The sequence below is a fragment of the Hylaeus volcanicus genome, chromosome 7 (genome assembly GCF_026283585.1).
Source record: "Hylaeus volcanicus isolate JK05 chromosome 7, UHH_iyHylVolc1.0_haploid, whole genome shotgun sequence".
NCBI classification, from domain to species: domain Eukaryota; kingdom Metazoa; phylum Arthropoda; class Insecta; order Hymenoptera; family Colletidae; genus Hylaeus; species Hylaeus volcanicus.
In genome coordinates, this window is record NC_071982.1 from 8,203,127 (window position 1) to 8,228,757 (window position 25,631).

Consider the following 25,631-nt stretch of genomic DNA (forward strand, 5'->3'; position numbering starts at 1 on the left):
TATTTATACGGAGATACTGTCTGAGTAGATTTGTATACATGTATACTGTCTACGTGGAAATACTGTCTGAGAGGGTTTGATGTATTTGTTTTGGCAAGGGCGGGGCACAATATTGCATACAGTTAATATGTATACTATTTACACGGAAATACTATCTGAGTAGATTTGTATACATGTATACTGTCTATGTGAAAATACTGTGTGAGAGGGTTTGATGTATTTGCTTTGGGGCGGAGGAGAGGGCAATATTGCATACAGTTAATGTATATACTATGTAATTTCTTGGCAGCGTGTACACGGTGTCTCGATATATCGAGTGTAACGAAAAAAGTGAAAGTAAGAAAGAGTAAATGAGAACGATCCTGCCATTCATCCGAACGAACACAATGAGGCTTCTGTAAACGCGAGGAGATACAGACTCTGGCTGCCGGAGGCGTGTAATTCACTGCTGGTGCATTATAATGGGCGAGTCGCTTTAAAAACTTCTGTGCTCGATCGGCTCGCCGCCATGCGTGAGTATCGGTGTTGCGGTCTCTCGGGAGACCTCGATAGAGCAGCGCATAATGCTAGGGGGATTGAGTGTCCTCACTGGTATAGCATCTATTATGGGAATCTCGATAATCGAACGGTTTTCTGGGAAAAGAGGATCCGAATGTCGCTGAATTCTCGCGTTCCTTCGCACCTGTACGTACCCGTACCCTAGATTCTACCATAAACTTCTCGTTTGTCCGCTTAAAATAAATTTATTCAAACTTCTTTGCCGCTTCCATCTGTATTCCTTTGCTTCTTCATTTGCGGTCCCTCCTCCTCTCGGTCTGCGCTCCTAAGCCATTGTTTTCTTTCGTTATTCCTGTAATTACTTTCCACCCTTTTTCTTTAGTATCTTTCCTTTCATCCCTCTTTTATTCGCGTCACTGTATTTGCTCAGTGTAATTTATTTAGAGTATCCTCTCCTCGTCTAATTCATCTCCACCTTTCCAGTCGAATTTCTCAATAGGTTCTTATGCTCGCCGTTTCCCCCGCTGGGAAAAAAATCCTTTGTTGAGGTCTCCATAAATAACATCTCTCTTATTTTCTTCGTCCATTAAGACCCGGTCTCATCTCGTTTCTTGTTTGATAGAGCATCGCTGGAATCCGACAATGGGAGGAAATTATTGTTATATCGCAAACCTGTTGTCCGTAGTTCTTCCGCAGAATTTTGTTCGACGTGTTACTGGCCATGGCGTGTAACAGTTATTTATTCATCGACTGCGTTCCCTAAACATCCGTGTTCCCGACAGTTCTACATATGTCCTTGTCGTTCTACATTTCCTTTGCCTCCACCATTGTGTGGGTGGCGGTGGCGCGGGGGACGGGGGCGCCGGTAGTGTTCGTAGAGATCCCGGTGACCCTGCTGCGCCGAGTCCCGGTCATTGTGAACTTTTAGCGGGTATTCCCCTCCTTTCGAGGGGCGTGTCCTACACTACCCCCTCCCTCCGTTTAAAGGGTGCCCGTAAACGCATTTCTTTGCAGAGAAAAAAAAAAGGTTTCTTCTCGATAACACCCTCATTATTTCTTTTTATGTTTTAACGGTAGAACCCCAAGCTCCTTGTGTCTCTCCCGGCAGTCACGCATCTCCATAATACCTTCATTCCCATTCTAATTCGGTCTTCGTCTTCTTCCACACCTGTTTCCGATATCGTTTGCTACCCAATCTGTCTCACCCTCAAATCCCCGTCTTACCCATCTCAGTTCCGTCTTGATCACACCTTAATCTCTCTTTTTTGCTCCCTCAAGGGGTCTGTCTAATTCGAGAATAAACAAATAATCGATCGCTTTCTTTTCATCTATTTCCGAAATTGTATAAACGTTTATTACGAATCCGACGCGAAAGAGGAGAAATTTATTCGTCCAAGTATCGTAATTCGTTACGATGCCGTTTCCTCGATTAATATTATTTCGCGCTTCGGGCCATCGGAAGAAAAATACATCCCTCGTCGAAATTCCACTTCCGTTAAGAATATTATTCCACACGACTCGCGTAACATTTATTATTTAACTCCTGGCGCTCGAGTGGCGCCTCTAGAGCGACGTATGTAATTTATACAGCTAATTATTCATTATTAAAATAATAATACATCGAGTCATGAATGTTCGTAGACGTTTCTTTTCGAAGAAGAATTTTTCCTTTTACAGAAATTTATTACAAAAGTGGCCTGGATTTGATTTAATAGAAAAACGCCATGAATGTTCGCAGACGTTCCTTTTCGAAGTAGAATTTTTCCTTTTACAGAAATTTATAATAAAACCGGACTGGATTCGATTCAATAAAAAAACGCCATGAGGGTAAGGGGTTCGGAAATGTGCCCTCCTCCAAATTTTACCCGGTTCTGCCCGCGGCTGGCTCCCCCACCCCGAGCACCCTGCGCCCCTCCACCACCGCTTCGCTCTGTCTCCGTCCACCCCTCTTTCTCCCTCTCCCTCGCGCAGCCACTCTCATTCAAACCGAGTAGACTTGCTCGATTCAGTCGCGGTCGACCCGCCACGCTGCGAGTTTAGTCGATCGAGCGTTCGCGGACGGGCTCGTCACGTTCCATTACTCGAGCTTTCAACCCTCGAGCTTTCACCTTCGAATATCGTCACACCGCGAATCCACGAAAACGGAAGGACCGAGGAAAACGAAGGACGAGAATCGTCGTAACGCCTCGCGATCGGTGATCTTCCTTAGCTCCCATCCACCTGGTGGACCCACTTGCCCAGCGACACTTCCAGGATCCGTCCACGTTGTCCAGGACGCGTGGATCTCGCGGACACCGAATAGAGGAACAGGTGTCGGAGGCGGTGATTCCAGTCGGAGTGTTTCGATAGTGGTGTGAAATGAGGCGGCCAGTGTTGCGGTTGGTCGTCGTCGGTATGCGTCGCGACACCATGACTCCTAGATCGTGAGCAGTGATATCGTGTCGTTCTCGAGTCAGTGGCTCGTCTAGGAGTGAACGTGTTATAGTGTGTGAAAACTCTGATCCATCTTGAAATCCCTGGACTCGCAAGTAAGTGTCTCGATGACGCAGAATGGAGTATTATTCAGGAGTCCGTTAGGTTACGAAGGTGTCTCGTCGAGGATCGAGGACGCTCAAGTTCAGAAACGGAGCGTTTCGATAAATGCACCAAAGCTCGAGATGCGCTCGAAGGGACGCTGCCTGTCGTTGTTTGTTATAAATATTTATACGCGTATACGAATGCTTATTTAAACCCGCACGACACAGTACGAAGTTTGTCATCTAATTGCTCCGTTAGGTATTCGGTAATCATATGACGGCAATTGTGTCGAGGATAATTATACCCTGCACGCTGTTTATTACGAGTGTATCATTCAGTCTACATAATTCATTAGAGCCGATGTAGTTAAATCTAGAATTCTCCGAGGCGACCGTTTTAACGAGCTTATAATAATCACGTGCCGCGAATCGTGATCCGGGTAAATCAGGCTTTCGATTTTCTTGTCGAAACTTTTCTTTTTTATAAAAGAACTTTCGCACGGTGTCAATGGGGCAAATTTTCTGCGAATCGATCGTTCGAGAGCCTCGGAAATCACAGAGCGAACATCGTTCCCGATCGATTAGGACGATTCAGCGGTTTCGGAGACTCGCTGGACGGGCGAGTTGACCGCGCGAGAAACATGATCGAGTTTTGGTGAACGATTCACTTGTTAGGGAGGAATTTGCAAAGGGGATAGGTTTCGCTGGATACGCGATGAATTTGGGCCATTGAATCGGTTTTCCACTGTTCGAAGGACGTTTTTGATCAGCGTTTTGGCCGGCTTTAGAGGCGGTCTTCCACCGGCGACGAATTTCCTGGGAAATACGAGTTTCGAGCCGTTGAATCTGTTTTCGACGGTGGAAGGTGCAATACGTTTCTTCAATTTATTCACTGGCCGGCTTTCGTTATTAAAAATCAAACAAAACTCTATTTATTTGTTTCGCCGTTCCCATTTAATTCTACGCAAAGGTTCCAGAAAAGGATGGAACAAAAATACCGTATATATATATAGTTAAAAGCGATACAAACATTCGACTATTTTTGACAGTGAATTCTTTTGACATCCGGTGATACGATTTTAACTTTTCATTGCGAAGATAAAAGCCAACTTTTTGTTCCATTTAAATCGCAACAGTCGATTCCATCGTTTCTGCGGTTGTTTAATTTCAATGGAGAAAAGTTAATATTTTTCGACTCTCGTGAGATTCAACTTTCGAACAATGCGGAAACTAATATTCATCGATGATGGACTTTATTATAAAATATATGGGATGAATGGAAGTTCGACGCGAAGGAAAGAAAATATTTTATATCCAATTAGTATTAATTGCATTTAATTTAATGAATCGTAACAGTAATGTACTATCTATCGATTTGAATACTAACATTCAACAGAAACATGAAATGGCGAAACGTTGTTTATATTTATGTTCGGGTGTCCGCAGACATCGACGAGCGTCAAGGAACTTCTGTTTATCATCATCCTTTTCGTTCCTGAACGTCGAACGCGTTTCACGGAGTTTCTATGCGATCTGTAAACTAAATTACAGTCGAGCTCGTGTTGCCAATATGCTTAAAATTGTAGAATATGTATCTGTAATTTTAGTACATCCGTTTACCAATGCATTACTTCCTCCAACTTCAATTCGAGTGAATTACAACGAATTGCTTGAAATGAAATTCGTTATAGAATAATAAATAATTAACGTACGTCGTAGTTTCGATCATGATCGCACGATAAAGGCGCGAAACTCTTAGAAAATTCTCTGTTATTATACATTATTATTATACATTATCAAAAGCGTCCGTAGTAACACAGATACATTTAACACGCAACAAAGTAATTACTTTGCACTTTTCGAGAATAAGAATAAATTTCTCATAAAGCTAATTCCAGGGATATGGATGAAACAGAAAATTCGGACAAAAAATTCTCATTTCCCCTCGTAACGTGTTCGAAGCCTCCCGCAACAATAATAATACATTTTCCATTTAAAAAAATGCAGTCTCATATTCTTTTGTAGCGAAACTTTTGGCCAAACACGAATACATTTCGTATGAAATTGTAGTTTGCAACAGTCAAATTCAAATGGAAATCTGGCACAGAAATTGTTTCAACGAGGCGCGTATTTGCAAAAGCAACCACAGTCGATTATTTATAAAAATTTGCGCGGAGAACCGAGCCGAGACGTTAAGATTTTCGATAAATGATCAAACGAAACTATTAACTCGGTTTGGTCTAAAATTGTGCAAGAATAGCTGACCTCGGTTATCATAAGGAAGCTTAGAATCCGCGAGACGGCGTCGTCGACCTAATCCGGACACGTGCACGATAACGTCGCCGGTAAACGTCAGTATCGTCGCGAACGAGCGTCGAACGAAAACGTCCTGTCGATCGATTTCAATCTAACCGTAGAAAGTTGGTGACATTGGCTCCCGATGCCGTTGCGACGAGTTTGTTTACCTAGTTGCCGCGCACGGGAAAATTCTATTTAGCAAGTAAAATCGCGACACGATACCGTTTTCGCGTAACGGCTGAAACACGATCTTAAGTCGATAAAAATTTAATTAACTATATCTTCGAGGGGCCATGGTATCGTGGCCGACATTTTCCAAATGCTGTTTCTCGCGTATTCCGGCGGAACTATTTCTAAAAACTATCAGGAACTACAGAACTATTGTTGGTGCAAATAGAAATGGTGCTGAAAATTTGATTTTTTGAAAACGAGGTGCTAACTTCACGGTGGCGAGCTTAGCGAACCTGGCAACCGACTGTACGAAAAGTAATTTCTTTTTGCAGAAAATTATAGTATTTCGTTTGTAGTCGATCGCAGTAACAATGGTTTCGTTTATAGTTTAACTGATTAATAAATAAAACAAATTGGAGAAATGTGTGGCACCCGACATCGAAATTTTTGAAATTTAATTTTTCTATGAGGTTTAGAATCGTTTGTACCGCTTTTCGTTTCGTTTGTACCTTAACAGTTTAAATTTTACAGCATTTGTTGATACGCCCAAGAGGGGAGGCTTTATTCAGGTACAAACGCATATAAACGATTCTGAATCACATAGAAAAAAAAAACAAATTTTAAAATCTCGAAAATTGACGAACTCCCCTCTTGGGTGTATCAACAATTCCTTATAAATTTTGAACTGTCGAGGTACAAACGAACGCGGTACAAACGGGTACAAACGATTCTCAACCACATAAAAGAAACGGATTTCAAAAATCTCACTGTCGAATGCTGGCCATTTCTCCAATTCTTTTTATTTATTAATCAATGAAACTATAAACGAAACCATTGTTACTACGATCAACTACAAACGAAATACTATCATTTACCGTAAGAAAAAATTAATTTGTGCGATAGCTGCGAAGACAGGATTGTTTCAGGTAAATTTGTGTCGAGATACTGGAATCTTCCGCAAGTAATCACGACGATAGGGGTTGGTTTGCGTCTCCGTGAGATGCTGCAGATGAAATTTCGTTGTCTCGTAGTCCCGTTTGACTTAATTGCTACGTTAGGAGTTTCGGAGTCCCGTGTTTGGGGACTGTGATCAGAGAGATTGGATCTGTGTTATTTCTTCAAATGAATATTTACGCTCGTGTATGAATATTCATTCGACTGCGTGTGGCACGATCACTGTTCATAGTGGCACGTTCGTAGACAGCGCAGCGATTCTATTAGGTTGTCCGGAAAATTCATGCCTAGTTTTAAGAAAAATTCAAAGACATATTTGATGTATATTTATTGAATTGTATGTAGCATTTTGTTCCACAACCTTTCCACCTGTTAAGGAATGTACATATGTTATTTGTTTTCAGCCATTCAGATATATTCAGACTTGTACCGCCTACTAAACATCGGCATGGACTTTCCAGACAGCCCAATATTATGCATCGGAAATTCCGGTTTCACGAAATATGAAAAATTCGCGTTTTACGAATTACGACGAAAGAGTAATTAAAAAATCTCCAATCCGGAATACGGGAATCTAATTTCCAGTAATTCAATCTCTGAATGAGAATCCACTGTTGCTTCCAGCACGGGCGTGTAATTATTCAGGAACCGTAGCTGAAATGAAAATTTATATCGTGCCCGTCACAAATTCATATTTGCTAATTTCGTTCTGTCTCCGACGCCCTAAGGGAACCATTAAACAAATGTAAAAATGATTAACCGTAGAGATTCTTTTTCTCTATTCCGATCGTTCTCTCGAAATTATTATTTATATTGTTTTATCGCGAGGATCTGCAGCTGGACTTACGGTAATCACGGTTAAGCTCAACGACGATTTTTATACCTTTTGCCGGCTCGTTTCGCGCTCCGAAGAAATAAATAAAGCACGCTTCGGGGAACGTGATACTCTCGTTCAGCGTGGATGACAATTACTTCTTCGCGGGTATTCTATTGGTTTCAGGCTCGCCTTTCTCGCATTTTTAAACCGAATAAAACGTAAACTCGTTCCTTTTTCTGTTCTCGAGATGCAACGATTGAAAAGAAGTCGGCTTTCCTCTAATTTGTTTGGGTAACGGCACATGTCTGAAGTAATACTTAATACATTCTTCATGGGGCGGCTCGGTGGTACACGACATTTATAAAGTTTTTATTGTAACTTATATTTTTTCACTTATATATTTTCAACCATTCTACACTACGTTTCTTTTCAATCCATTCGTTATCGAAGCACCTAACGTACACACACTTTGAATTAACGGCGCGCCTCTGGGGAATAATAACAATTAAATGCAATTACCGTCCTCGTTTTATTTCTATTATTCTTCTTTGCGTACGAGTTTCGAAACACTTCCCGGAAAGAAGGAAGCGCGATTCGCATTGTAAGACGCGGCCAAGAACGACGCGCCTCGCAAGGTTGAGGTAATTTCGATTATGCAACGCGTTGCGTGCGCGAAATCCGAAATGCAACGGCGAATTCGCCTCGTCGGACGCGAAAGCCAGGAGATGCAATCGCAGCCGGGAAAAAGTCGGCCCGCCAAGAACGTTCGTTTCGTGCAGTTGGCGAACTGCATGGCCCGCTGCGATTCGACTAATTTCGCGTCCCGATGGGGCTCGACAAATCTAGACAAATTTTCACCGGCGATTGTACGCGGTTTATTTAGTTTATTTATTTATTATTTATCTATTTATATTTATTATCTATTTATTTATTAACCGCCTTCGAAAAGGATGAGATTACTCAATTCTACATATGTATATATATATATTTTTTTTGTCGTTCGCATTCGACTGACTATTCTACCGCGTGTTTAGTTGTGAGTCAGTAGGTGACTCTCTTGTTTTCTGTAACTCAGATGTTTCCATAAATGCACCTTACTTTGGTGGACCTATAATTTGTAAATTTTTTTTTTTTTTTTTTTTTTACATAATCCTGTAGATTTCGTCGAGAGAAATCTGAAAATGCTAGTTTTAAAGCGAGGAGTCCACTGGCTCAGATGTTATGAACAGTTAAAAGTGGCCATTTTACTGTATTCGACTGACACTTTCGACGCCATATTGTCTTGTAGTCATACTCTGTCGGTAAAACTGATTCTCGTTGCCTATTTTTGAAAACTGTCGTATTTCGAATTAAAAGAGTTGATTCTGGTTATATTTTCGGGGAGGGGCGGAGCCTCTCCTCCGCCCTAGAGTACGAATTCCACTTTTGAATTGTCTGTCGAAATAAAAAGCTCCTCATAACTTCTGAACCAGTGGATTCCTCGCCTTAAACTTAGCATTTTCGGATTTTTCTCGACAAACTCTACAGGATTATGTAAAAAAAATTTTTAAATTTTAGGTCCGTCTAAAATAAATAAATAAACGAATTTCTGCAAACGATACAGAAGTTAGTAATGTACTGAACGAGACGAATCTAACGACATATAACGTACCAAAGTCGGTGAACGGAGCCATTTGTTAGGAATATATCGATGTAATGTCAATTATTTAACATACTATATAATAATTATAATTTATCCCAATAATTCGGAATTTTCCTCGACTTTTAACATTTCCGAAAGCTCGCACGATTTTCAAATAGGTACCGGAAACAATTTCACGATATTCGAAGCTGTGAAAATATTTTCAGGGAAGAATTCCGCATACGGAAATGGTAAACAAGGCAAACATGGATTCCATCCGACCCGTTTCTCAATCATAACCGTTGCACGTTCGTACCATAAAATAACCTTTCGACGACTACAATTTATTGCACGACCAAACGTACAACAATTTCTATTCTTCATTCATTCGCGTGTTCCATTTTCGAACGCGACGTTGTTATTTTCCCCTCATTAGTAATTTTATTATTCGTGCAATTAACGGACAATGGGCAGCGGAATATTTTGTTCGCAAGACGTAAAGCTCTCGTCATTCCCGTGGCACCGGTGGCATGAATAACTTACGGCTGTGAATATTGTTATTGATGGTCTCGTTAGATGGCAAAGCTACTAGATAAATAACGGTAATTGTAATTGTAGCGATCGCACTACACTTGTACGTCGCTACGGATAGAATGAAATTACCGTCAACAACGATTTCGCAAATAGAAAACTTATCCATTATTCATCAACAATGCTTACGCAAATGTCTTATCAATAGTTACTTCCATTGCCTCGGCGTACAGGTTTAGCGATATAGAAGGCTATATATAGCGGCAAAGAAGATTATAGAAAGTGCTACCTTGGACTTTACAAGTACATTATAGGAGAGTTCTATTTAAAGAAAAACTAAACGACCTCGAAATGACTGCGACTAATTATCTTCCAACTGAAATTCAATCGAAAAGGAAATCGACCAAGTACGAGACTCGAACGGAAATTCATTCGTCGAGTATGTTTTGCTACTTGTCTCGGCTAGAAAAATTTCTCTTCGTACAATTCTGGAAGCCTCGTCGATGGGAGCACTCGAATGACGAGGTTATGCACATCGCTAACGATCTGATCGATTTCGATAGCCTTCGAGTCTATCGAAGAGGGAAGGTCACCGAGCATCCTCAGCCCACGATTAAAGGTAGCACATCTCTAATTTTGAAGTTATAGCCACGAGGAGATAAGAGGAAAATGCCAGGCAATTAGAATAATTTAAGCAAAAATTGTTCCTGATCATTATTTTATGGCAAGGGACACTGTTGTACTTTTCCTCTTCAAGGTATTCTTCGAGGTCATTTAACCCTTTATTTACTGAATTTCTCAAAAGTTTTTAAAATCTAGGCGGCCATTTTGGTCTCATATAGTCTTAGGATGTTCCAAAAATGTTGGAGGTCCTTGAAAGGAGTGGTTCGGGGGATCATTTGAAACAACTATTTCCTGGGCGAAAATATCGTCCGAGGCTTCGTTAAGGAGATATTAACAGAAAACCCCGACCAATCTTTGAATTTTAAAAGCCAAAAAATGAATATTTTAATTTTAGCAATATTATCATCGACCTGCACTGAAATCGATGCGAGAAATTCAGTAAAAATAGTTAAAAAATTCTAGGGTAATTATTTCTCAAGTTATCCGCAAAAAACTGTACAAAATTTTAAATTGTTTGCTGTACGAATACTTCTTAGACTGACTGTATATTGCAATTGTCATTATTCCACAAGATCACGGACATCAACGACATCGTCACCAATGTAAACAATTGCAATTTCCTAATGTAAACTTTTTTTTTTTTTTTTTTTTTTTGGTACCATAAACAATCACTGTTTACTTCGGGTTTCTGTTTGTTCCAAATAAATGAAACGATCCTTTAAGAAAGCAGACGTCAAACGCTATCGAGTACTCGTTTAGGATCGCAGTCTCGCAACACGCTTACGTTCAAGTTCGTGTACAGAAACGGAACCTTGAGCTTCGCTAACGATATTCGATTATCGCGACCGCTTATGCAAGCATTTTCTCGCGAACACGGAATTCGAGTGTGATAGAAAAAAAAAAAGAACGGTAATTGCTATCTGGTGCGATTTAATTGCAAGCATTAGCCATGAATATCGCGAGGCCTTGATAACGAGTTTTGATTATCTCGAGAGCCTCAAGGAAGAGACTAGAACGCGTCGATGGTCTCGACGATGAGTAACGCACTCTTTCGGAGAGTTTCAAATGTTTCGGAAGTCTCGAGTGACTCGAAGGTATCGGTAGAGGAGTCCGGAAATTCGTAGCATCGATTGTCTACGAATCGAAGCGACGCGACGCTCGGTGGAATAGCTATCGCGGACCTCGACATTGACCGTCCTCGGTTTCTTCATATTTGTCCCTTTCTCTGGTAATAAAATTCCCATCCAAACGAACGGTATTAAATTTCTTTCTCCGGCGAGGACACATATTTCAGGGAACAGGACGGCAATAACGAGGCAGCAAATTCCTGTTCTATTACGGACGAGTGCATTCATTGATTGCCGTGGTTGTTTTTCGTTGCAGCCATTGGTTAAAGTAGGTTGCAACTGGAGCCAGACGGCACGTTCGGGCGAAACGTGGATCGTCGGTGAGCAATAAGTAATACCGAATTGATTTCGTATAGGAGTTTCGAGACTTTACAAAATCTCGTCGACTTTCGCGAGTCGCGAGAGTTTCGAAAGCCTCGGGAATCTCGACGAGTATCGAATATCTCGGAAGCCTCGAGGAATTATTGAAAACTCCCGAGTCCGAGTCATCTTGGGATCGAAAGGACACCCGGTATAGTAATATACTTCTACGAATATAATTTCACGCGGAAGCGAGGGAAAAGTGGTTCCCGAATCTGATGGAATCACAACAGGTGTTCAGGAGCTGAAACGGTCGGCATAATGCCTTTCGAATCAAGCCGGAAGCTCGGATTTTCCGCGCGTTCGCATGCAAATGCATCCTTCCGATGGACGGATCGCGTGTAAACATCGCGCGAGCGGATTATTCGCGTGTTACGGACCTGTCATCGCTGTTAATCGATTTTTCCTCGGTACACCAAGTCACATCCTCCGACTTGCCGACTTTTGCCACCCGCTGAATTTGTTTCCGTAATTTTTTCGCGTTCGCGAACCTGTTACCTTGAAGTAAGGTTAACAATTATGTAAAGGCGTCCCTTGTACATTTAACGTCTATTTATCTTCGTTTCCCGGCATTCTTCTTTCTTACTACACTTTGTTCCATATTATTAGGTTGTCCTGAAAGTCCGTGACTTACACTCAGTTATTTTGTGTCGCAGTGTTTATACAGGGTGATCCGGAATTAGTGTACGAACCGGAAATGGGGGGTAGCTGAGACAATTCTGAACAACAATTTCCTTTGCGAAAATGTCGTATGGTGCTTCGTTTTTGAATTATTAACGAAAAACCATCGACCAATCGCAGCAGCCGAGTAGCGCGCGTTCAGTCGCGAGAGGAGTGGCCGGTGGCTGGCCCAATGGCTGACCCGATCGTCCTGCCTCGAGCCCGCCTCTCGAGCCCGCCTCTCGAGCGCTGTGATTGATCGGTGGTGTTTCGTTAATAATTCAAAAACGAAGCCCCATCCGACATTTCCGCAAAGGAAATTGTTGTTCAGAATTGTCTCAGCTACCCCTCACTACCGTTCTTACACTAATGGGACACTCTGTATAAATAGACAACCTAATTTCTTATATGTTACTATTGAAACAGTAACAGAACAAAATGAATCGTACGCAATTCAATAATGTAACATTGGAGATAAAATATTGTGTACGTATTACTTAATAATGAAATGGAAGAAACTTTTGGGACAACCTAACGTGTAGCACTCTGACGCTACAAACGTGTATTCATAAGTGTTAGATTTTCCATTGAAATCTATTACAAAAATAAATCTCGCAATATAATCTCTATTGTAATTTAAAAGGAATTACAACCTGAGGATTTATTTATTAGCCCCAATTTCTTAACAATTATTTAGTATTTTCCTTCAATGTTTCATTACTTTCGCTCCACACAGAGCAGTTTTCATTCGATCGCGACTAACCGCGTGCAAAGACTTTTTCACGTCCAACGAAAAATCATCTATCGTACATTTTGCGATAGCTTACTAATCCGGACAGGTTTGAACGGCGATCGGACGATTAACGCAGCGGCGCAACGTTAACTCCGAAAGGATCGTTGAGCCAGACTCTTATAGCGGATGATTCGACAAGTATCGCGCGGAACGCATGCTCGCGAATATTTTTAAAAAAACCCGTGAAACATCGAAGCATAAAATCCCGAAACTCAGACATTTTCTACTAGGCCAGTCATTTTGGACACCGAACATTGCGCAAAATACTGTAAAGTTGCATTTTTGATATGTCATCACCCAGATAGTATAAATGTAGATTTGCAACCCTCAAAAACGTAAGCCAGCCGAGTTACAGTCGAGAAACTGGGAAACTTTTCGCACTTGTTTCAGTTTTTCGCAAAAATGTTACCAAAGGAGTATCCTGACGAGAAAAGTCATTGTTACCCTTCGATAAGTAGATAAAATTGCCTACAATTTGAGATGCGTCGGAGCTCTGTAGCTCCATTGCTTCAAGAGATACAGTTCTGCGAAAATTAACAAATTTTCCATAAAAGTGGAAGTTTGAACTTTTGGCCTACTTTCGACCGATATATCGACATAAATACTCACCCTACACTAGACTCGTGAGAAATAAAGTTGCAGGAAATTTAATTACCTTAATTTTAAGACCATAGCGGGACCTGTACCTAATACTATATCAAAAATGCAACTTTACAGTATTTTATGCAGTGTTTGGCAAAAGAAATTGTCTAATATGACTGGCTTATACTCTAAAATAGCGTATTTGTTATTTGTTGATTTACGCTGTGAATTGTTGAGCGAAAACGTGGTCAAATCACAGGTTCCTCCGGCTAGTTAACAATTTTCAATCCTTTGAATCGAATCGGTGACATGTTCCGCGATCGTTCTCCGACACAGACGAAACTTTCGACCTCCGGTCGGACGATTATATACCCCATTCCCCGTCCCTTTGTCGAATAAGTGGATTTGCTGAATCCCGAGCAGACCATGGCAGATCTGATTTGCTTAATTTCTATAGTAATTACCACTTCGTTTCTAAAACGGAACCGTTGTACGCGGAAACAGCGGAGAGAGCAATTGAGGACTGTCGAGGCGTGATTAACGACGTGTGCTTCAAAGAACGGAGTTTCAGCTAATTTGCAATGTCGCCGTGGGAGGAAATAGACTAGCCTGTCTAAAACTGAAACGCCGAAGATCTAAGAAGAGACGAATTATCGTGGGATTCGAGGAGACCGCGAATAACGCGAATCCGAAAGATAGAGGAACGTTTGCTAAAGGAGTCGCTAACACTGGCACGGCTGCTCGTTTTATTATGAGCTATGGCCATTCGATTGGCTATTATTCACTTGAGGGGAATTCTCTCTCTTTTATACGGGGTGGCACTGAAATAGATGGCTAAACCTTAGAAGCAAAGCTTGCTTGTCTTAACACTTTATAGTGATGCGTACGCCGCGAGATTTTTACGATCTCGATCTTGATCTCAAAAAATCTCGGAACATGCTCAAATGTTTAATTATGTCGGAGATATTAAATTTCAATTGTTCCGATCAATAGATATTAAAATATAGAAAAATATCGCACGATTACTTATTTTAAATTTTATTCTCAACTTTTCGTGTTCGGAAATATTATTTTCTTGAAAGACATTGGTATAATAATCTGAAACTGTAAAATGCATTAAATATGTACATCTCCGAATTAATTGAATATTTACAACGCATGTAGTAACATTCAGTCTTCGATTAACTACTAATAACAATCATTGTTCGGAATAAGTATTCATCGAACACAGTAATCGTGAGAAATTTTTCTATATCGTTATATCTGTTAGCTGGAATAACTAATAATTAATTTCTGATAATAGTTACATTAATTAGTAACAATATTAAGAGGCCTGAATTCACATTCAAATCCTACGCTTAAATTTTACAACGAGGAATTATTTATTTACAAATGCTGTTACATATTTTGTATAAAACAAATATTAAATAATAATAGTTGGAGAATTTTTGTAGCTCCTTTAAACTGAATCGTCGCTACTAAAAAAAACGTCTTGCGTCTGTCTTTGCAGTGCCTTTTAAATTTTTAATTGGGTAATTTTCGTAGACTGCGGGGCCTCTCAAAACGCAGGAGCCGGGTTCCCGAACCTGCCTTGCGCCGGCCCTGTCAAGACGGTAGATTATTCTAATATCGAGTGGGTAGATACCCGATGCACTTATGGACGAGTTAATGGAAACTGCACGGAAGCTCAAAGTTTCTATCGTGAAACGTTTCCCCAAAGACGATTTCCTGCCGAATGTATATTTAATTGACGAATTAATTGGAAACGTCAAACATAGTTTGAAACAGTTTGACCACCATGAAACTCCGTAGTTGAATCGCAAACATTTGTTTCTCTTCTATCTACCAAGTTAGCCGGGTATACTTGTGCTTTCTTATAATAAAATTAATTAATTAATCATATACCGTGTCGGTCTGAATGTTAATCTGCTCACCGCGATAAACCATAAAGCATAAATTCGTGGAAATTAAATAATAATATCGTGTACCAACCAGTTCCGAAACCGTGATAAAGCCTCCATTAAATTACGCAACACTGCGCGGAAAGCTTCTGTACGGTATTATTCAATAATATTCATTTATTGGACCACAAACATTAATCGGTTTAACTTCTAAATAAAAATATATTTTCAATAATTCCCGGTTATTGTTTGCCAAAATTTCTATGAATCGGTCCGTAGTAACGTATGTTTCGCGAAATTATTCGACGATACACTTTGTTCGAAACTGTTCGTTATTCATTATCGTGAATCAACAATACCTCAAATTTTCATTGGCAACGTTAATGTCGGTTTGACGGTATGCAGTACCAATCGAATGAAATGTAGAAATTTCAACTCTCGTATTTCTGTTACGTTTCATTTCAACTTTTCATTTTTAATCGACTTCGAAAAGAAGGCGATTACTCAATTCGACATATATATATTTTTTTCTGTTTTGTTTTCTTTTTTTTAAACGTATGTTCATCGATTACGCCGAGATGACATCTTGTAGAGCATGTCCAGGTCGTCATGTTATCGAGACATTTTGCGATTCGTCCACCGATACATCAAACCCTTTCAGACAGTATTTTCACGGAGACAGTATACATGTATACATTAATAGTATTCAATATGGCCGCCACCACCAAATACTATCACAAACCTACTCAGACAGTATTTCCATAGTGAGAGAGTATATACAGAGTGCGGCAGAAAATTTGACAAAATACATCAAACCCTCTCAGACAGTATACATTAATAGTATTCAATATGGCCGCCACCACCAAATACTATCACAAACCTACTCAGACAGTATTTCCGTAGTGAGAGAGTATATGCAGAGTGCGGTAGAAAATTTGACAATTTGACAAAATACATCAAACCCTCTCAGAAAGTATTTTCACGTAGACAGTATACGTGTATACATTAACAGCATTCAATATTGCTGCCCCTACCAAATACTAACTCAAGCAGGAATTAAAAATTTTTAATTTTGCGCCTCCTTCGAAAAGGTTATTTAATACAATTTAATGTAAAGGAAATAGAAATTTAATATATATGAAGCATGAATTATTTCATACTTTATATTGGCGTTTTAATATTTCCCGAAGTAGGTTATATTTTTTCTCATAGATTTTCTTTCGACTTTGGCGCCTTTCCTACTTTCTTTTTGCAATCCAAATACCTTTTGAATTTTTCTTTCATCCCTTTCATCCCTTGAATTATTTTTACAGGGTCATTAAAGTTCACGGGTTCTCATTAAAGAAGAAGTAAAACTTCCAACGACAGAGTTCGCTAACAGAAGTCACTCTACAGTCATGAGCCCCTCTCCCGAAGGTTCACTTCCGGAATTTCCCTTTATAATTATCTTCCGTAGCCGTTCGGCTCACCCTCATAATTCTCTTTTCCATAATAACCGCAACTTCGATCGCACAAATTTTCCGTGATCACTTTTCCGCGGCTTAACGTGCCGCGCGCGTTTTTCAAAAAAGATAGATCGGTACGTTGAGAGGAAAATTGGAATGTTGACAGGAAAATCGGAACGCGGATAGAAATATTGTGGGTTCCATAGACCGGCGTGTCCCAGCAGACAGAAATCACTTTTCAATTATAGACTTTATTGGCGCAATGGTTATTGTTAATTACCTGTCCGCCATTCGTCCTAGTCGACACACGGTGTTCGGATTAATTATACGAATTTATTACGCGAACACGCAGCCGTCAATCAGGATACCTTTTGTCATTGCCACGCTTCGACTCTTGGCATCGGAATATCCGTCGAACAGCTGTTTCCGAGAAACAAATAACGCCCTCGGTAATTAACAATCCGCCGTTTCCCACTATTTTTAACGAGAACCGCTTTCGTGATTCACCGTTCGGGATCTGATAACGAGACAAACATGTGTCGACGAGTTAGGCGAAGTGCACCGTTCATTTGTCGTCGCAGCGAATCGATTCGCGTCCGTTCGAACGACTGGTCTTTCGAATCGCCGTCGTTCGGAAACTTTCGACCATTCAGAGGTTTCAGCAGTTTTCAAATGGATTCAATCAAAATTTCCATCTCCCACATGATTTGCTTCTTGTACCTCGATTTCCAGCTCCTCTACTTTTTCATATTGCCCCGCGTACCACGAGAGAATTTTATCGAGCAAGTTTTACGAGTTTCCTTCGACTTTTTCTTTTTTCTTTATCTCCATTCGTCTCCAGCGGTAAACTGCTTTTCCCATTTGATACTTTTCGATAAACGATTCCGTCCGTTCCGCCAATTAACTAGATAAAAATTTACGAACCGGGAAAAGCGCGTTTTGAATCGCTGCCCGGACCCGCATTTTTGGACGCGAGCCACGCATAATTTTAATGACACGCGTGTCTCTCCGCGCTCTAGCCTGATTTTAATGCGATTTTGGCAACGGTCGCGCGCGAAAATCGCGGCTTGTCACGATTTGAAAATAAATTCCCGTGCGAATTCGATCCTCAAACGCATAATTAGTGGCTTTTCGAAAGCTCGAGTTCCCCGCGTGTTTCTCGACAACAAACATTTCACGTATTTTTTTTCCCTCTCCTTTTTATTTTTTATTTTTTTTTTTCAACGACGAACGTTTTTCCGTTTTTCCGAAACAATCGTCGAAAATTCGGCGCTCGTCCCCGTTCGGAATGAAACCATAGTTGCGTGAAACGGGCGGAAACAAAAATTCCTCATCAAATTTGATGATAGGAATTTTCGTCTCGTTCGCGGTGGAAAATGAAACGTTGAAAATCGGCTACCATCTCGAATCAAATGCCGTTCGTACTTGAAGGTGAAAACGCGATTTACCGATGAGATTAGTTGACGCACTCGCGACCACTGACGTGTGAATTCACGTCGCTTCAAATTCGATTCCTGGTTAGGACAAATTTATGAAAATCTTGTGCGCTATATATTTACACCGTTGTTGTTTCGAAACATGTTTTGTGATTTTTATCTTCGCCCTACAGATGGAGATTGAAGAGTCTAAGGGGGATAGACTCATTATGTCCAAAAATTAAAAAATGGGGAAAATTGTGATTGTATTTTACATAACTCCTAGGGGTATTAATAATGGTTTAAAAATTCGGGAAAAATATGTGCAGTCAGTGTAAGAAGTATTCCTACAGCAAACAATTTAAAATAAATGGTTCCTGTACGGATACTTATTACACTGACTGTATTTTGAAGTTAATGTATCCAGTTTAAGAATTAGCTGGAAAAAGAAAGTTATCCTGGCAACCTTTTATTAAAAAATAAAGAAAAAGGGATTTCTATCTAAAGTGGACGTCATTAATTTTTCCCCCTTGGTCTTCAATTGCGACGTTTAGCTTCAGAAATTTTTTATTTTCGTCGGTACTCAGTATCAGAAACGTAATATATTTTTCATCGTTTCGTAAGTAACGTTTCCCGTTTAATTTTAACGCTCCTCGAATTTTGCTAATTTTTTCAATAAACGTAACGAGAACATCAAGGGGGATGGTGAAGTATATTTTAAGGGAAGTTCTCCGGTATGATTAAAAACTGGATCAACGTTATTTGAATACGCAAGTATTCGCGGCGAGTTGGCTCGAAAGTTGGAAGGCGAGGAATGCAAATTCGAATATCTCGGGAGAACGGGTCGAATCGTAAATTTAAGCAGCCGGAGAGCCAACGAGTAGTCGGTATCATCATTGCAGCGTTTGAATTTTCCTCAGCCGCCATCCAGCGACGTTATGCATCGTAGATGGACCTCCGAGATCTATTTTTACGATTTATTGTTAGCCAACCGTTGCATCGCGAAAGCCACTTCTTGTTTACAATAACTCCTTCATTACCGTTTCGCATTGAAAATAAACAATCGCTGCCGGTTATCGGACTTGATGAATTGTTTGTCGTGCATTTTAGTAGCAGGTAAAACCGAGCAACAGTTGTTTTACATAACGTGTATTATGGGAATAAATCGAGTGGATTACGTGCGGGTTGGTCTTACGTGAGTTTACGTTTCGTGCGACAATATTTTTCGAGACGCGTTGATTCGATGTTTTCTCGCGAGAAAGGTAGAGGGAAACTATCGTTGGCGAAACAGCGAGTGGAAACAGAAGATCTCGATGGCAGTTCGTGGGAAGATTTGAGAAACGATAACGCGAGAACTATGAATTTAAAAAAAATATCATCACATAGAGAATGATGAATCGAAACTTTTTTGTGTTTATAGTTTATTCGTAGGACGTTTAGTTTCAAAGATAAAAAATGGAAAACTAAGAGGACCTTCCTCCTAAAATTCTATTTTTCCAACAAACTTCTAACTTTTCAATTTTTATTTTAGAAACTAACCGCCCTATGAACAAATTGTAAATATAAAAAAGTTTCGTTTCATCGTTCTCTATAAGGTGATATTTTTTTTAAATTTTCATTCGTGCCGTGGCTACTCCTTTCTGTACGTTAATGTCTTCCCCAATAAAAGGGAACTTTTTTCCAATCGGGATAAACACACATACATCAACATATTCCGAATCATGGTAATACGTAAAAGTCACTTACAAATCGCCGAATAAGCAAGCTTTCGAGATGTATTTAAACATTTTGGAGCATTCGAATCCCTTTGGGCGAAACGTTAACGTTAAACATGATTAAAATGCGCATTTTTCGTACCCTTTCAAACGTAAAATTCGAAATATCTCGTCGAGTGAGGATTTGATGCTTTCGAAAACAAGGGAACATTTTTTAGAATTCGGTGAAATGTACCCTCTGGGCTTTCACCGTAGACGAATGTAAAAATGTTCTGAAATAAACATCAAAACAATAGCCAGTTACGTGAAGTGCTTAGAATGTTAACAAACGGCACTTCGATATAGAAACTATCTTTTTTTTTGTTACTATCCTCATCACGTTTCCTCGCGCGACAAACTGAGAGGAATTTAATATGAGAATCATTCCTTCATATTTCTTTCATTACATTAAATATAAAAAAAAATGTTCCCCCTTCTCGTTGACTTTTATTTCCATCGCGAGAATTTTTATTGCAAAATAGTGAAAGCATTAACCGAGAGAGAACGCAACAGTTGCATCAATTCGCTCGCGAAGGAAAGTGACGAGTGATATGAGTTATGATTATGACACGAGGAAATAGATCCTGTCGTACCGTTCAACTTCTTCCTCTGCATCATCAATCCGGCAGGAAACACGATTCCGTCAATTTGCGTGACTCGTGCATTTTCTGACATAGCAAACGAACAGCTATAATCATCGTTTATCCGTATCTGCTCATGAAAGCCGCTTATCAGAACATGCAATAACGCGCCAATGATCGTTTTATGGCGCCATCAAATTCTTCGTTTATGTACTTTATTTAATCTGACCGACAAATAATGTTTGCGACCTGATTAGGAATTTTCGAAATGAAAAATTACATTTTTAGATTGAGTAATGTAATTAGGTGAGAATACAAAAGCGATATACGCTGGTAATTATGTGAAACTCGTTTAATTTTATTATTAATGCGATTAGTAACTGTGACTCATGTTGGTGCGTAGTTTGAATGCCGTTGCTGCGGGCACTGATATCTGAAAGCTGCAGCGCAACAAGAGCAAGATGAATGCACCAACGTATTAAGCAATGCATCATAATTGTGCAAATATTGTGTTACTTCAAGGATTCTTGCGGGTTCTGGTGCATAATGCATACTCTGACCTCTCGCGAGTAAATATTTGCATTATCTACGCATTAAAAGCTCGATGGAACGAGTCTTATCCAGTATCTTTTTACCATGAATTAACCTTTTGACTGCGAGAGACGTATGTATACGAGGGCGTGTGCATTTATGACAAATTGGCTCAGACAAATGTTTATGTCCGTTGAATCAATTTTTTAAAATTATCAGCTTATAGAGAACGATGAAACGAAACTTTTTTATATGTACAATTTGTTCATAGGACGATTAGTTTCTAAAATAAAATTTGAAAAGTTAGAAGTTTGTTGGAAAAATAGAATTTCAGGAAGAAGGTCCTCTTAGTTTTCTATTTTGTATCTCTGAAGCTAAACGTCCTACGAATAAACTATAAACATAAAAAAGTTTCGATTCATCATTCTGTATGTGGTGATATTTTTTTTTAAATTCGATTGTTCGACTGTTGTGTTTCTTTCTTTAAGACAACAGGATCAGACCACTAAGAAATCTCAAGAAAAAGGTTCTCATAGTTTTCTATTTTTTGTCTTTGAAACTAAACGTCCTATGAACAAATTGTAAATACAAAAAAGTTGCGTTTCATCATTCTCTATAAGGTGATATTTTTTTCAAATTCGATTGTTCAACCGTTGTCCGTTTTTCTTTAAAACAACAGCAACAGGATCAGACCACCACGAGATTTCAGATAAAAGGTCTTTCAAGTTTTTAATTTTTATTTTCGAAACTAAACGTGCTACGAACAAATTGTAAATACAAAAAAGTTCCGTCTTATCGATCTCTATGAGTTTATATTTTTTTTAAATTCACACCTCCACGCCTCTCGGAGTTCCCATCAAAAATCTTTCCCCCAGTCGAAAGGTTAACGATGCACCGCGCGACAAGGGCTCTCAACATGCTTTCCAATTCGCCACAAGCGCTAAGTGCGAGTCCCAAACCGCAAGATTAATATTCTACACGTAAGCTACATCTTGTTTAGAAAATCCGCCGGATTACCATCGGATTCCACGCGTCCCGCGCTCGAAGCAATTTTCTCTTAACAGCCGTGCCAGAGTTAATAAGGAAAATCCGCGTGGCGGTACCAATTCCGAGCATAATTCACCGCGACACCGAGTCCGGTTCGAGTTCGAGTACTCCTAACCAGAGCCCCCGGCGTCCGAATTAAGTTCGCATGGCGATGTTTATTGATAGCACTCAGCTGTTTTTGTTTTGGCAGGCGCCGCGACGACACACGGTCCCACGAGGGAGCGGAGTGTCGTCACCGGTTCTTATTGTTATTTCGAGCGTTGCCGAAGGTTGTTGCAGCGCCGGCGACCCGTATCCGATGCACCCAATTCGCATTGGTTTGACACGTCCGAACGGGAATCGAGTCCTTGACACGGCCGCCTAAACGCCCAACGTATTCGCGATTCTGGCTGACACCGACCCATGGCCAGCTGACCGAATCGCCTCAGAGGCAAAATCTACGTTCAACCAGATTTTCGTTGACCGCCGTTGCTAATTACTACCTAGAGTCATTACTCCGAGCAAAAGAATTATTAATTCTTTTTTCGTTTTAATGCTCGACCTTGACTCTTCCAACCCCTAAGGTCTGCTACAACCGGTATACGTGACGTCCTTGCCGGTGTATTTCAACCCTCCAGCTAGACTTACACGAACCCAGTGTCAACAATAATGAGACGCGAAAGAGATAGGAAGAGGAACATAGTATGAGATCTCAAGGTCGTTGTATTAGGATGTGTAACGCCTAACACATCGAAGAGAGCGCGGAGTGGCGAGAAAAAGATACCACGAAACGATTTTTAACGTTTTTTGGCAATGCTGAAGGGCCCCTTCAGAATGCACTCTTCATCGAGCGTAACTAAAACGAAAATAAAGGAGACACGGTGAACGCGATGTTCAACACTTCGAAGGTTGCACGTTTGGCGCAAAGACTGCTGCCTGCCGCAGGCGACTTTCCCGAGAGTTTCACTGCAACGAAAGCTTCCGCGCCGCTTTGCGATCCGAAACTTTCAAACTTTTAAATTCGTCGTTTTATGAACACCCGTGTACCACTTCGTGCCGCCATCACGGATCATTGTCGACGATGTTCAAATTTTCCTAATGCGAATTAATTTAAAAATTAATTTAAAAATTCTAATTCGAGAAAATAATTCCTTTTGGTTATAAATTGTTTGCCCTTCGTCTCTATCGCTATCGAACTCTGTTCGAGTAACATTCGAATTGTTGGTGTTCCTCGAGACACGTGTCTGTCGGTCGCCAACGGCCTAGCAATAAACTGTTATTTCGCTCGGCAATTATTCCGTAACAAAGCAGACGAAAGCATGACTCACGTAATATCGGTTTCCACGCTCTTACAATTTCCTGATAACCGCGGAGTTCGTTGCTTTGTTTTCGCGAAAATTCTGCGCACCACTCGCTCGCGACCTAATCGCTATTTAGATTATTACTAATCTTCGCGTAAACATATATTATATATATAAGAATGAAAACCATGACTTGTCGACATATCAACGCCCAGGCTAAAACCCTTGAACCGAGAAAGTTGAAATTTTCCATAGAGGTTTTCTCTATGATGTATACAACGAATAAGAAAGGATATTTCGGATTTCAACCCCTGATGGGGTGAAAAGGGGTTTCATTCAAGTTTCTTTATAATTGATTTCATGTTTCTGCATTTTAAAGACAATTTAATTAGGAAATTCTTTAGTCCAAAACATTGGGTACATTTTTAGTATAGAATAGTATAGAATTTAGTATAGAATTCCAATAATATTCCACAGCTAGTCTTCTATGTACAGAATGTCCCAGAATTAGTGTAAGAACCGGAAATGGGGAGTAGCTGAGACGATTCTGAACAACAATTTCCTTTGCAAAAATGTCGTATGGTGCTTCGTTTTTGAATTATTAACGAAAAACCATGGTCCAATCGCAGCGCCCTGTTCTTCTGTTTACCAAATTTACATTTACGATTTAAATGTTCTTCAAAGTTTATGAGATTGTTTGTAAAATTGAATGAATACGTTGTTCCAAAAATTTGGAAACGATTTAAATGTTCTTCAAAGTTTATGAGATTATTTGTAAAATTGAATGAATACGTGGTTATTAAAAATTCACGAGTTTTGCAAAAAATCGTAACTTATTTATAAAATTCATTACAAGATAAAATGCTATTAAAGAAAGAAAGGAGTTGTCCACAATGTGGCAGTGCTATGAAAATGGCGAATGGGAGCTTTAGATGTAGAGTCGTCGTTTGCTAGGAACGTTCCATTATATCTTCTGGTTGCAATTTTAAACCTGTTCTTCGCTTCTCCTTCGAGCCCGAGTTCCTCTCCCCTGAAACTAACACCTGGAAATTACGCTCGCAAATCGAGCTTTCAACAGCCTTCGCGTGCCGCAACGACGCGAGGTCGATTCGCGAACAATCGATATTCACGGCAATTCAGAGCCACCTGCGATTGTTTCGTCTGCGAATTGATTTTCCGCGTTTACCGCTTCCCGACGAACTGTTCGCCGATTCGATTCCCAAGCCTCGAGACCGCTGTTCGAACAATTCGCTTCGGGGTGAATTCCTACGACTTTAAAGTCGACTTTAAAAAAATTAGAAATTCCTCCCCTCGCTGAGTTCGTACGAAACGGGATCGATTAAAAGACATCGTTCGGTTATCTACGAATGCTGTTATCGTTCCTTGCCAGTGGGGGGCTCCACGATAACGTAATAAAAACCGATGTACTCGCCTCGAAAGACGCAATAACAATAAAATATCGTGCCCGCGGGGAAGACAATCCCCATAAAGAGTGGCATTTATGGGGGGCGAGTTTAGCCGGGGTAACCGATCGTGATTCTTATCGTCGTTTATGCGCGAAAGTTCGAAAACCTATTCCACGTCTTTGCAAATGGAGACCAAATATAGACCTACGCAATGCCCATAATCTGCAAACTTGAGAAACAAATAACATTTAGAATATTCCTAATGGGATTGTCCGTAGGCCACGAATACCCTAATCGTTTGATTTTTTTCTTTGCAGGGCGTTCATAAGCGCCCCGATGTGCTTCGATTGTTCGACAAGGAGACACAAAGTAAGTACATAGAAATTTTAACTAATAAAATATATCAAAAATATGCGTGGGAAATTTAAAATAAAATTATTTTAAGATTTATTTCAAGGGCAAGATTTTACGGATAAAACAAAGTTTGATAAAAGGATAACAATAATATGATACAACGGAATACGGTGGCACATCTTTATGGGTCGTTTGGTAGGCTCGCAATGCTTGTTTTCCTTTTTCCGAAAGGAAAGTTCTCTGGAACTATTGAACCGATTTCAAAAATGTTTTCGTCGTCCAAAGGGTAGCTGCACTTATACGCGAGAGAAACGTCAAGCAAGTAATCCAATCTAGCTGTCGCTGTACAGAGACGCTTTAACGTG

General features: G+C 40.1%; 2 protein-coding genes across 8 annotated transcripts in view; one reads left to right on the forward strand and one right to left on the reverse strand.

Moving 5' to 3' along the window:
• LOC128880269 (facilitated trehalose transporter Tret1-like) overlaps positions 1-20,736 on the reverse strand; it is a 40,032-nt gene extending 19,296 nt beyond the window's left edge. The window contains exon 1 of the mRNA XM_054130159.1: positions 20,661-20,736. Within this exon, the coding sequence (XP_053986134.1) occupies positions 20,661-20,685 (25 nt within the window). The 5' untranslated portion in view covers positions 20,686-20,736. The remainder of the gene's footprint in view (positions 1-20,660) is intronic.
• The window catches only part of LOC128880270 (octopamine receptor beta-2R-like), a 151,661-nt gene that overhangs the window by 90,563 nt on the left and 35,467 nt on the right, over positions 1-25,631 (forward strand). For 3 of the 7 annotated variants that reach the window (XM_054130163.1, XM_054130162.1, XM_054130164.1), the window contains one exon: positions 25,230-25,281. The gene's annotated coding sequence lies outside the window, so the exon portion shown is untranslated. Of the gene's footprint in view, positions 1-2,495; positions 3,027-25,229; positions 25,282-25,631 lie in introns of those variants that run through there. The other 4 variants (XM_054130166.1, XM_054130167.1, XM_054130161.1 and 1 more) reach the window with 3 other exon arrangements.